The sequence below is a fragment of the Diabrotica virgifera genome, chromosome 4 (assembly GCF_917563875.1).
Source record: "Diabrotica virgifera virgifera chromosome 4, PGI_DIABVI_V3a".
NCBI classification, from domain to species: Eukaryota; Metazoa; Arthropoda; class Insecta; order Coleoptera; family Chrysomelidae; genus Diabrotica; species Diabrotica virgifera.
Window position 1 is genome coordinate 247456774 of NC_065446.1, and position 14342 is coordinate 247471115.

A 14342-nucleotide genomic window follows, 5' to 3' on the forward strand; every position below is an offset into this window, starting at 1 on the left:
AGTATATTCCCTGTTAGGATTATTATGCTTGGTAATTACAAAAGTGTTTATACTGGCAATATTTAGGACCCCATAAAAAATTACAAGTGGTGATTGTTTAGAATTTCTAAACACATTGAAAGATGACGCCATTTTATCTACAATATCTACTACAAATTTTAATATCATTAGAGAATAAAATCATCTCTGGCTTCTTGCTAGTTTCGTCTACTCAGTCTACTGTATAAGTGTGATGAAATGATGAAACGAGTAATACATTTTTATTCTTTTTGGGTACATGCGATGTCACCACCATATAGACCCCTGCAAAGAATAACATAACTATCATTTATGATATTCTTCAGAAATGATAAAAAAAGATACCAATTTCTTCATTTTCTTTTTTTATATGCATGTCACATTTTTCCAGTGTAGGAAGTCAGCAATTATATAAATGTTGAACTCCTCTTTTAGAATAAGGTCTATTCTTTTTTATTAGTGGATAAGTTTTTTACTATGGTAGTTACAGTTTTTGATATAAATATAAAGTTCATCGGATAATCTTGTAACTGCACTTAAAATGTTCTTATCTGACACACATGTAGCTACCTGCACAAAATTACCGGAACAGTCTGGCAAAAAAACTGTAACAACAGTTATGTGGCGAATAAAATTGTAACTCTAGTTACTCTGTTATTCTACAAATAATTCAAATATTTTTTGTATCTACGGTATTACTCCATTCGGACTCTTTCTTATAAATGCAGTTACAGCCACGCCGATCATATTGGAAGATAGAGCATAAAAAGTTGTACAAGAAGACCACTGTAACTCAAAATCGCCAAAAATGTTAGTTACAACTTTATTATATGCAGGGGTTGATATTATGTGTTCCAAATCCAAAAACAAAGAAACCTACAGGGCAGCCTTTCACAATGGTCATATTGGGAGCAATCCTTTTCTTTGGGAATAAATCGACGGCTCCTAAGTATACTGAGTCAACTAACAAATTAATGTTTTTTGCATTTTTTGTTGTTATGGACATAACAATCCATTGCCTATAGACAGTCGCACCTTGAAAACAAAAGTGACATTATCCCAAAATCTAGATATTTCAGTATGACCGTTTAAAGTTTTTCGAACAGTTCTGTAATGGATGTTGAACTAAAATAACCGAATTAAATACTATAATTAATATTATTTAACAGTTTGATTAAAGTACAATTAGTTTCTCCCGAAGAAGGCAAGTTAATAATGTAACTATTAATTTAGAAAAAAATCTTTAAAAAAATTCCTTATAGTGCCACTTTTGTTTTACATAAAAGTTCTTATTATTAGAATAAAAAGTCAAGTTAATATTTACCTTAATGATAAAAAAAGAGAAAAATAAAACGAAATTGTGTCATATTAAAAAGAAAAATCGTTTATTTGGTAAAAGTAAACAAACTATTAATAATACTTAATGAAACTTAACATTTTAAATTTACGTGAAAACCGGCACTAAAGAAAAAATGTCACTTTTTTACTTACAACGACGTGCTTCTCCCTCAACAATCCGCCGGAAACCGACACGAAACTGACGAAACCGATAGAGTGCCACTTTTTAAATTACCACATTGACAAAACACCTAAAAGTCAAAAGTGACACTAGCGACTTCTAGGAGAAACAATGCGAGCTATTAGAACAGGAGTCTCTGCAATAGGAGCGTTTTGTCAAAAGTAATGCAGATATCGCTATAACTAAAAATTGATGTTTTCAGTATAGTGCCACTTTTGTTTTCAAGGTGCGAGGTATATAAAAAATCGAAAATTTAAAAAAATAGCTGAGATAAAGTGGCGTTAATTGGTATAACTTCAGCTTCATTAATTATTTTACGCCGTATACCGGGCCAAGTACAGTAGTACCTGTATACGCCGCACTCTGAGGGATTCATCCAGGTACAAGTGTCTGCTGACTCAGTGTACGATGAACGAGGGTTCCATACGTTATTGTTGTGTTAGTTATTCGTTACTAAAACTATAGATAGTGTTGTGCTGTTTTTTATTATTAACTGTAAGTTTAAATAGTAAAATGCAGGGTGAAAGGGGGTCGAAAATATTGACTTTGACAATTGTTAAAATACCAGTCTGCAAAACAATGTTTTTGAGAACTCTCTCGATAAGTTTTAATGTTGTTTACACTGCATTAGGAGAAGGTTTACACTGCAAAAAATAGGAAAAGGAGAAGGATTTGTTGAAATTGATCAAGATGGAAGGCACAGCAGTCATCCAAAAATAATTACAGATGATATGAAACGCAGTGTGATTGATCATGTTGAGGTTTTTGCTCCTGTTGAATACCACTACATTCGCAAAGAGCCAAAAAAAAAAGTATCTTGACGCTTCTCTATCTTTTCCAAAAATGTTCAAACTATATAAAGAATGTATGATCCTAATGTCTATCCTTCTAAAGTTAATAATGTAAGACAATATCAAGACATTGTTAACAAAAACTTAGATATTGGTTTTCATTAACCAAAAAAGGATGTTTGCGAAGAATGCCATATATTTGAAAACAACAAAAATATTACAGAAAACGACAAAGCGAACCACGACCATCACCTGACAGAGAAAAATAAAGCTAAAAAATTAAAAGGTAAAGATAAAGAATTAGCGGAGCAGGATGGACACATCCTTTCAGCAGCTTATGATCTCCAGAAATGCTTAAACGTGCCTAATGGAAATGTAAGTACCTTTTACTATAAGAGAAAGCTTACTTTATACAACTTTACTGTATTTGATCTGGCATCACGACAGGGTCACTGTTTCTCATGGCACCAGCAAACAGCGAAAAGAGGAGCGAATGAGATGGCTAGCTGTATATATAAATTGATAGAAGACACAGTAGGTGCAGGTATCAAAGATTATCGATTCTGGTCCGATAACTGTGGAGGTCAGAACAGGAACAGGATCGTTTTCTAAATGTACATGATATCTTGTTTTAAGTTTAACATCGACATCAGGCATCGCTTTTTGATAATTAGTCATACTCAAACAAAATGAAGGTGACAGTATGCACGCGTTAATAGAAAGACAGACCAAGAACAAAATATTATATACTCCTGACCAATGGTACATAGCTTTCAGATTTGCTAAAACAGATGATAAGCTGTACAAAGTCACAGAGATATCACAAGATTTAATTAAAAACTTTAAAGCAGAACTGAAACGAATTAATAACTGGACAACTACAGGTGATGGATCTAAAATGCAATGGCATAAAGTATGTCAAATAAAAATTGAAGCTCCAAATCCCTTTAAGATTTTATTTAAAACAAGTTATCAAGATAATACTTACAAATTGATAGACTGCGTGAACAACACTAAAGCTATACGAAGAAGAAAAGAGTTTAATTTTGATGTTATTGACATAAAAACCTGTTACGACAAACCCATTCCCATTGACAAAAATAAACATAAAGATCTATTGGATCTTTATAAAAATTTGGTACTTCCTAAAGAATACCATTTATTTTTTAACCATTTGTTAGTAACCAATTCTAACAGAGAGTAAAGTTATGAAGACTAATTAAGTTCTAAGGTTGATGCTTTGTAGATGTTACATTGTTTATCTTATGCTAAAGAATTATTTTTAATTTTTTTTATTATACCAACTTGTTGCAATAAACCAAGTTCCTACTTAACCTAAAAATAATAATTAGTTTAGGTTCCTTTTTTGTTAAAAATTGTTGATTTTTGTTTATAACTGCATTTGGACTTCTATTGTTTATTTTAAAGAAATATTGTAATAAACTTTTAAGTTTTTATTAAAGCCAAAAGTAATGCTATTTTTTTATTTTTGCTATTAGACCAGTATACAAATTTTAACATCATAAGATTATTTACCTCGTATAGTAGGTAAGTCAAGTTTTAAACAAAATCGTATAAATAACTTGGCAACAGCCCTACTTATTTTAAAATATTATGAAAAGGTAAGAAAATTTCTAGCCAGTGTAAAATAATTATCTTTATTTATTTATTTATTTATTTATTTATTTATTTATTTATTTATTTATTTATTTATTTACGGCATCCATTTACAAGTTTTACACACAACAAGACTTTTACAAGTTACACCTCAACAATAATAAATTATTAAAATAATAAACACATCAGAATAATACAAACAAACATATTGTAAGAACAATACAGAACTACAACAAACTTATTGTAAGATACCCCTTAGATGTTTTTTGAACAAACCAATTTTGGAGTCAAAAATATCCATTTGTCTTGGCAGGCTATTAGCACTCCGAACCAATCGTGTAGTCGGTTCATTTATACCAAAATTAGTGTGGTGAAATGGCACTGAAAAGATTTCTGATTGTCTGTTGCTTCTACTAGGAACTTTAAGACTAAAAAGTGATATCAATTGAGGACAATCTATGAAAGCATTAATAACTTTGTGTAGGAAGCATAAGTCTAACAATGTCCTCCTTGACTCAAGTGTTGGTAAATTTAGACTATCTCTTACCCACTGATAGTCATATTCCTCTCTCCTGTATCCACTCTTATAAGCTGCTACCCTCAAAAATTTATTTTGGACTCTTTCAATATGTTCAATGTAACAGTTGTATGATGGGGACCATACAACTGATCCAAACTCTAGAATGGGCCTAACGAGACCACAATAAAGTTTTCTAAATGTGAACAAAGACAGGTCTACAGATGTGCGTTGGATAAATCCCAGTACTTTCATCGCCCTGTTTGTTACTTGATTGATGTGGCATGAGAATGACAGTTTGGTGTCTAACCAGATTCCCAAATCCGATACTTCATTTTTAGAGGCTAATGGCAAGTTATTAATATAATAAACGAATGTAATTGGATTTCTTTTCCTCGAGAACATCATTTTATGACATTTGTTTATATTAAGTGACATTCTGTTTAAATTGCACCAATCATAAAAAGATTTAAGATCTTCCTGTAGTAAAACAGCATCATCCCAGGATTGAATTTTTCTAAACAGTTTTACATCGTCAGCAAACATAAGAACACTACAATTTTTAATTTTTTCTACTAAATCAACCAGAAACAAGCAAAACAAAACAGGGCCACAATGAGAGCCTTGCGGCACGCCCGATGGAACTGTTATTTCAATCGAAGTAACACCTCCTAAGTTAACTGCCTGCGTACGGCCGCTAATAAATTCTGAAATCCACTGAAGAAGGGGATCCACAATACCCAAAGCTCTTAGTTTTTGTAATAGGACCCCATGGTTAACCCGATCAAATGCCTTAGAAAAGTCAGTATAGATCGAGTCAACCTGGAATCCCTCTTCAAAGCTGTTATATATATGATTGCCAATATATATAAGCCAAATTGTTCAGGATTAAAAATGCCTCTAAAACACCATGTCAGTTTCTTACTAACCAAACAATCAAGCAACTTTGGCAGCTGATTACAGACAGCTCGATAGTTTGATATGTCGTTCCTTGCACCTGATTTAAAAATCGGCTTTAAAAAGCTCTTCTTCCAGAGACTGGGAAAGCTACCAGTACCAAGTGATCTGTTAAAAATAAACAAAATTGGTTTTGTAAGTACACATATACATTTTTTCAGAAAATAGGCTGGGATTCCATCCGGCCCTGCACATAATCGGTTTTTACAACTTGCAATAGTATCATAGACCTCAGTTGCTGTAAGTATTATGGAACTCAAACAAATCGAACTTTCAAAACTAAAAAAAGGTAAAGTATCTTGTTGGTCATCTGAGTAGACAGATGAGAAATATTCTGCAAACATATTGGCAGAGTCCTTGACATTCAAGCCAACCCTGTCATTATAGACCATTGTAGTTGGTATGTTATACCCATTTCTTTTGCTTTTAATGTAAGACCAAAAATATTTTGGATTATCGGAAATGTTGTTTTGTATCCTATCTAAATACTGTTTCTGACAGTCTGCTCTTAAAATTTCACACTGATTTCTTAAAGCCACGAAACGGTCATAATCATCTTGCCTATTACTAATTTTATATTGTTTGTGGGCCTGTTTTTTACATACAATTAGGTTACGCAGCTCTGAGGAGAACCAAGAGGGAAAGGTAGAGATCTTATATTTCTTAAGTGGAACAAAGTGTTCTATCAATGAGTAAATTACATCATAAAAAATGACCACCATACTATCAGCTGTACCACTAAGAAACAGTCCCTCCCAATTTATACTTGCTAAATAATTATTTATTGAAAAGTAGTCACCATTTCTGAAATCATAAAAATATTCCTCATAATTCATAAAATCAAGATTTTCTTCACACACTAGTTCAAAACTGATAGCTGTGTGATTTAAGGTACTAGTACACTTTAGAAGACCAAAAATAAGCAATTTTTTAAGATTTTTTTTCTCAGAGCCTTTATTAAAAATGAACATAAAACTTTGTACATATTAATATATAACTATTAGAGAATACAAAAAATATATCTTTTTTCATTTATGCTCGTACACTAATACTGTACAGGGCGGCAAAGTTAAGGCCTCGAAAAAAAGTAGTTCCGATGGCGGACAGTTAGTCTCAGGATTGGGATCTCTGAAACAAAAAGATCGTACGGCATTTGAAAAAGGATGGTTTCTTACGTGACAATTTACCACCTTTAGTGAAAAATTCCGCAAAAAAAAGATGTTACAGAAATTTGAAAAAATTTTGTAAAAAAATCGCCCGTTTTTCTTCAGTTTTTTATGGTTAAAAAATATTTATTTTTTATTTTTTTGTCAAATTGTGGTAAATTGTCACGTAAGAAACCTTCCTTTTTCAAATGCAGTACGATTTTTTTGTTTCAGATATTCCAATCCTGAGATTAACTGTCCGCCATCATTTTTGGAGGCCTCGACTTTTGCGCCCTTTATAATATTAGTGTACGTGCATAAATGAAAAAGATATATTTTTTGTATTCTCTAAGAGTAAGATATTAATATGTAAAAAGTTTTATGATGATTTTTAATAAAGGTTCTGAGAAAAAAATTCTTGACAATAATTATTATTTTTGATCTTCTAAAGTGTACTAGTACCTTAAGCTATTCTCAAAAATTTTATCTACTGCCGGAGTGACATTAATAGATTCCAAATTACTAAAAACCAGGTCCAATGAGACTCCGTTGTTGTTCAAAATCTCATTCTTTTGAAAAAAGTTATGGAAACTAAAGCAATTTGCTACAATACTTACAGACTCATTTTCAGTGCCAGTCACTGTCAAGCCCAGCTCATCATTTCCCCATTTAGCTTGTGGTAGGTTGTAATCACCTGCCAACACAAACAAACTATCTGAAAAATTATTATAAACATATTCAACAGATTCACAATGCCTTAAATAAGACTGAGAAGGTGATGGAGAAGGTATATATACACAGCCAATAACAAAATTTTGAGTTTTGATTTTAAATGTTAGATATAACTGATATATATCAGAGTCAACAAGAGGAACTATGATTTTTTGGACAGAAAGGCTTTTTTTAGCTGCGATTAATACACCCCCTCCACGCGTCTTTAGAGTGTTTAACCCCACTTCACGATCACATCTATAAATGTCATACTCTGGAACTCCAACTTCAGCATCAGAATAATCTGAATTCAACCATGTCTCTGCAATCATTACTATATCATAGCAGGAACAACTCAGAGCTTGATGGAAACTCTGTATTTTTGTTCGCATACCACCAGTATTGAGATAGTAAACACATATGTTTGATTTTGATTTCCAGGAGTTGTTTTTAGTTATATCAAGGTCTGATCTCCTCGACCTTGACGAAAATTTTCAAACTGGCGTTTATTACTAATCCAAAACTTTCTTAAAATGATGCCTTTAGGCCAAATATCTGGCCTCGAAAAATCTTCCTTGTCATCTGGATGGATACTTATTTTGAAGGAGATATTTTCACCTTTCACTGGTAAGGCTTCAACCTTAAAATCCCTAATATTCGGGCATTGCTTCTTACGGCCGGTTTCACAAGTCGAAGTTAACTTGTGGTTAAGAGATAACCAGAAGTTACCCCGAAATATGTGTTTCACAATATCAGGTCAACGGCGAAGTTGTGGTTAACCGACAGAATTTTTAACCAGAGCTTGGAGTGATGGTTAAGCTCTTAACCAGAGGTTATCCTAACCTAATTTCGTTTTATTGACAGGACAGAATGTAGAGTGATACACGTAAATTATTAATTACAGATATGAATTTATATGATGTACTTAAATGCGTTTAGCATTTCAGCGGCCAATAATTGTTCGATTTTTAAATGATTTGCTTCCTGGGGTAATTATTAATACATACTATAGTCTCTTGCTTGCTACATGTTTTTATATTAACAATTTAATTTTAACAATATTGGCGAAAGACCTCAAAACAAATATTATTCTTAAACAAAACTTAAAATGTATAATGTGCATGTAATATACAGTGTGTGTACTTTAGTTGGCCACGTATGGGAAGCATTTGTAATATTAATTTTACGAAAAATGATACTTCAAAAAAGTTTTGCATAGTAATTTTTATGGTCCAAAATCTAAGATGCAACCATCATGTATCAAATTTTATTAATTCCATAGGAGGTATGTTAAAATATATGAATTTTTAAAGCAAGGTAGCAAGAATCAACATCAAAAATATGATTATGCAAATCAACTACAAGTCTGACTGAATATCCTAACCACACATATACACACATTTATTTTTCCTTAATTTGCAAAATAAACTCCACAACTAAATATAAAATCCTTAAAAAATATATACAACAAATTAATAGTCATAAAGAAATATAACAATTTATTGAATTTATCCTAATAAAAATCAATCGAAACTCATCTGACTGATCAGCTGATTTGATAATTCTTCCATAAAAATGTTATTTCTGGTAATCATTGTCCATAATTTCCTACCAACATAAGAAAAATAAAACAAAACTTACGGTCAACTAACCATGATTGAATCTGTGGTTGTGAAACAGCAACTGTCAGTTAGACTGTGGGTAAAGGTTAGTTGACCGCTAGGGTTAACCACAGATTGTGAAACCGGCCGTAAATGTGTTGTTCAATAAAGGTGGGTGTAATACCCACTTTTACACGACCAAGATAAAAATATGCTTTATGAGAAGAACTAGCAAAATTTTCATCTCCTTGGAAATTCGCTTTACCCAAAACGAAGTTTTGGTCATTTCTCCGGGCCTTTCTTCTCTGTACCAGGGTAAATTCTTGGTCATTATCAGCAGAATCTTTGTTTTTGTTTATGATTTCTTCTTTTTTTGATGTTTGCTTTGGCCTGAGGTTATCCAAGGTTGGCCCAAGGTCTTCTGGTCTTTTGACAAGTTGGAATTAGAAGAGGAAGAACTGGCAACGCTGGCTTTTTCTGCCTGGCCAGCTGATTTCGATCCGTCATTGTCCTCTGTCAATGGAGGAGGGGAGGTTGGCGTTGCCACGATAACCCGTCTTTCTGTAGACCTCTGATTCGGTTTCGAAGCATCACTCGAAAGTTTCACTTGATTTTGTTTCGAACTATCACTCAAAAGTTTCACCAAGTCCTTGTTGCTTTCAATCACCATTTTAGACGTCATTACAAGCTTTTCTTGAAGATTCTGTTCCATAATCTTCATAACCTCACTAAGTTCACATTTTACAATTTCTTTTATGGCATCTGATAATTGCGGAATGGTTAGTTCAGCATTTTCGAGGTCTCTAATCGGGCCATCAATTTTAGCGCTAGAGAACTGATTTATGCAATCTTTGCACCATATTATAATGGTTCTGGTTTTAGCAATTGCACATCTTATTTCTTGAGAGGAAATCTTGCTACACTCTTTACATGATACTTTCTCGCAATTATCACAAGCACATCCAAACAATAGAGTTTTACTCTCTTTAAAATAACAGGTCTGATCACAAAATCCGCACTTTAAATCCTCCATCACTATAAAGAAACAACGGAGCGAATAACTGGCAACGCTGTAGATTATTGGATCCTCAATAAACGCAAATATTGGCGAATTTTACGATTTTCACAGATATTTCACCAAAATTATTAGCACAAAACTATGTTAGCAACAATTCACATTGAGTTAGATATTAATTGTAAGTGTACATGCCTCAAACACACACATTCTTACAGGTGATCTTTACCGCGTGCTTTACTGCGTGCGCCATTTTAAACTGTACTTTAAACTGTCTTATTCATTTTAAACCACATCTACTAGAAACGGCGTATATAAATGTAACTGGTAGTTGATCCAATATTCATTATAATAGTGTGCTGTATACTGGTGTATATGCACTATCTTTTTATTAAGTAAATACAGTGGAACCCCGATAAGTCGGCTCCCGATAACCCGGAACTCCGGCTAACCCGGACCGATTTTTATCAGACAAACATTTCAACAATAAAAATGTATTGCTGTTACAAAATCTCGTGAAACTAATTCATTCATTTGGTGACGTCAATATACGAACGAAACGATTGATGAATCCGACATTACTGAAAATATCAGGGTGCAGATGGGACCCTGTCGCGCAATTCGCAGCAAATAAAATAGTCCTATGTTTTTGGCTTCATTTTATTTCGGTTATACATACGCATTTTCAAGGTTCACGAGGTTTTGTACCAACTCTATGTAATATAATATTTGAGAGATAATGGAACCGGATTGAACTACATATAACATAGTAAAAATGACTCATGGTACACCACATTCATTGTCGAAAACAACAGGAACCTGTGTTATCCTTTATTTTTTTGAAACTGTCTGTGTTAGCATTGTTTAGAAAAGACTATTAAAATTCTTTTTTTAACAATGGTCTTAGTCATCACTGTTATTAAATAACATAACATCAGAGACGGTATTGTGTGTAGTAAAGTCGTATTATTGTTCGCTTCCGTTTTGTAATCGTTCGTAAATTTATTCAGATTTTGTGTTTGCGTGTCTTTTGTCTATAAGGGCAACAAAACATAAAAATGTTGTAGTGACAATGGAAAAGAAACTAGAAGCATTAAGTAGAATTGATAAAGGTGAATCTTGCAGCATTATATTATGGTGTCGGTACATCTACATTATCGGATTGGAAGAAAAATAGAACTAAAATCGAAGAATTTTTTTTTCAAAATGATAACAAAAGACAGTTTAATCGGTGCAAAGCTAATAAAGCTAAGAATGAGACTTTTGACGACGCTTTGTATGTGTGGTTTTGTGTGGAATGCGAACGTGGTTTACCAGTGTCTGTATGACAATTATAACGGAGTTTATCTGTAAGCATACCATATTTTATTAATTTTTACCATTTTCTCCGGCTAACCCGGATTTTCGATAACCCGGATCGGTCGCGGTCCCAATTAATCCGAGTTAACGGGGTTCCACTGTAATTTAAAATAATTTCACACACATAAAAAAGTCTTATATCATTATATTTACACAGAAAAAATCTATATGTTTGCGTAAAAACAAATCGAAATATCGTAATTGTTATTAAAATTGCTCTTTTCCATCAATTACTATTCTAGCAGTTGACTCAGTATACTTAGGAGCCGTCGAAATGGTACCCACAACTGTATGAAAAAAATTACATAAAAGAAGGAGGATGGTCTATCAGGGCAAGGCATGTAATTCCTTTTTTGAAAAAAAGGATGTTTTTGTAAAATATGTAAAATGGAGGTGTTCACTTTTTTTAATGTAGATTATTTATTTTAAAAAATAACGTTTTAGGCCGTACCCTTAGCCGACAGATCATCATGGAACGGAGTGCTAAATAAAGTCTGCTATTTTTTGTGACTTTTCGTCAGTAAATGATGACAAAAAAGATCGTTAATAATAGAAAAAAGTTACGTGAACAACTACTTACCTTCAATATACACTACAAAAACGGCTCCTTTCGATTTAGAAAAAGCAACCGCATCGGCTATTTCTCCACTGTACCACTTCATTTTAAAAAAAAATAAGTTAGTTTAGACTTTTACAACAATAAAATACTAGCAGACTTCTAACAATTAAAAAAGTACACATCAGTTATCGCAACTACAAACACAAAATACAATTTTAAACGTCACCGTCACCGGTCACAATCTGTCATGTACTGTGGTCACAATGGAAAATGGAAGTTTTCTGTCACTGTCACTGAATTTATTGGATGGATCTTCTTTTTTTATTTCGACTGTGTCAATATATGTACTCAACCACAAAAATATAACAATATTTAACTTGTTATATTTTTGGAATTTGAAAACTTGTTCTCATTTAAAATATTTTCTTTGTGTTCTTCTTACATGAATCCTACATTGTATTGAACAGTATTTGGTATGATTCCGTTGTAAAAAAATATGGCCTAAAATGCATCAGACAAAGATGTGTACTATCCCCACAACATTTAATATCTACGGAGAACTTATTATGGGGAGAGTGCTTGAAAGATGGACAAAAGACATCTTAAAAATGGAGAAAAAATATACAATATACGCTTTGCGGACTTTTCCTCTTTTCTTCTTTCCAATATAATGGCTGTGGCTGCAACTGCCCATTCCTCCGGCATTTGTTCCTTAGTCCATATAATCTTATTAGATAATGAATTCTTCCCGAGAGTTCAGATCGTCCATGTATTAATAATTCTGCCGAAATTGCGTCCATCCCTGGCGCTTTACTGTTTTTGAGTTTCTTTATTATTTGAACTACTTCTTCATAACTCGACATTTCAATGTGCCGCTCGTTTAGTTTTCTTTGAAATGCCTATTATTTCTATCTCCTTGTAATTTGTTGCTTTTCTGTTGGTAGTTCTCCGTCCTTGTCTTTACATACCTATCGTCAATTTTGGTCTAAATCGTATTTTATAGAATTTTCTGCTTTCGTGTTCATTATGCTCTATTTAGGATTTCTTATATTTGTTTTTTCAAAACCTCTCTTTTTCCTTCTGATTCTGCATATTCTAGTCTCTTTGATTCTCTTCTCAGTATGTATAAATTTCACTGCTATTTCTTTGAAAGTGATCAAGTATAGTTTGTCTTTTTTCCTCTACTTCAGCTTTGCATTCTTCAGTGTACCATTCCGAATTTGTTCGTGTCTCTTCTTTTCTGACAGTTATTGTTTTTAAAATTGTCTCTATTCCACCTCTTCTCTATCTTCTCTGGTTCCGTTAAATTTTATTTGGAGAGCATTTTGTTATTTTTGTTTTTTTTTTTGTTGAGTTTTGGAATCCTTCAACATTCCATTGTTTAATTCAACTAGGGCCATGTGTTGAGAGTGGATATATAAATATGAACTATGTACTTCAAATCATATTGGAAGGTAAAGTACAAGGCAAAAGATCAGTAGGAAGGCGCCAGATCTCGTGGCTGATGAAGGACCTGAGAAGATGGTTTGACCGCTCATGCGCAGAATTTTTTCGTGCAACAGCTTCCAAAGCTACTGTTGCCAGTTTGATCGCCAACCGTCGAAAGGAGACGGTTCAATAAGAAGACGAATTCAACTAGTTTTCTTTGTCACTGATTTTTGTCCCCACAAGGTCTGTCTTTTTAAGATGAAGATGTGGTTAATTTGATTGGCTTTATTGGCTCCTGGTATTCTCCATGTTCCTTAATATAAAGGGTGTTTGGTAAAGAATAGGCCATAGCTTAACCTTAGATTCCTAAGGTTAAAATAGGTCGATTTAAGCTAACTTACCTTAGTACAAAAGTTGATAATAACCGAAATACAGGGTGTCAAAGTTAAACTTTTATTTTATTTATTTTTGAATATTTCCTGACAGGTATGGGACAACAACACGAAATTTTGTAAGTGGTGCTGGTATTGTACAATCTACTAAATTATGTTAAACAAACGTTTCTGGCTACTACCAGAGGCGTACGACGGGGGAACGTGAATGGTTGACCCTTCCTAAATTCTACGCCACTGGCGGAATTGCTATTTTAGTGTAATTTTTTGATTCTCCAATACTTTCTATGTAAAAAACATACTCTTCATTCGTTTTCGAAATATTTGAAGCTAAAAACGAAGGAGCATAATACATTAATCAAAAATAAACGTGCCTTTTCATTTTTAACTTCAAATATCTCGAAAACCAATGACTTTATCGTTACGAATGAAGAGTATATTATTTGCATAGAAAGTATTGGAGAATCTAAAAATTATACTAAAATAACAGTTTCATTAGTGGCGTAGAATTTGGGAAGGATCAACCATTCACTGCCCCCTGTTGTACGCCTCTGGTAGTATCCAGAAACGAGCATTTAACATAATTTAGTAGGGTGTATAGTGCCTACACTGTCTATTAAGTATCACACGGATATGTCAAATTATTTTAAAGAATTTTTTTTTAATAATTTATTCTTTATTTAAAACTTAAAGAACTATGTGTGCCCGGTACT

At 32.9% G+C, this 14342-nt stretch overlaps 1 protein-coding gene across 1 annotated transcript in view; it reads right to left on the reverse strand.

Moving 5' to 3' along the window:
- The window catches only part of LOC114334265 (UBX domain-containing protein 4), a 48746-nt gene extending 36678 nt beyond the window's left edge, over positions 1–12068 (reverse strand). Inside the window, exon 1 of the mRNA XM_050649949.1 lies at positions 11831–12068. Within this exon, the coding sequence (XP_050505906.1) occupies positions 11831–11912 (82 nt within the window). The 5' untranslated portion in view covers positions 11913–12068. The remainder of the gene's footprint in view (positions 1–11830) is intronic.
- Between the last annotated feature and the right edge of the window lie 2274 nt (positions 12069–14342).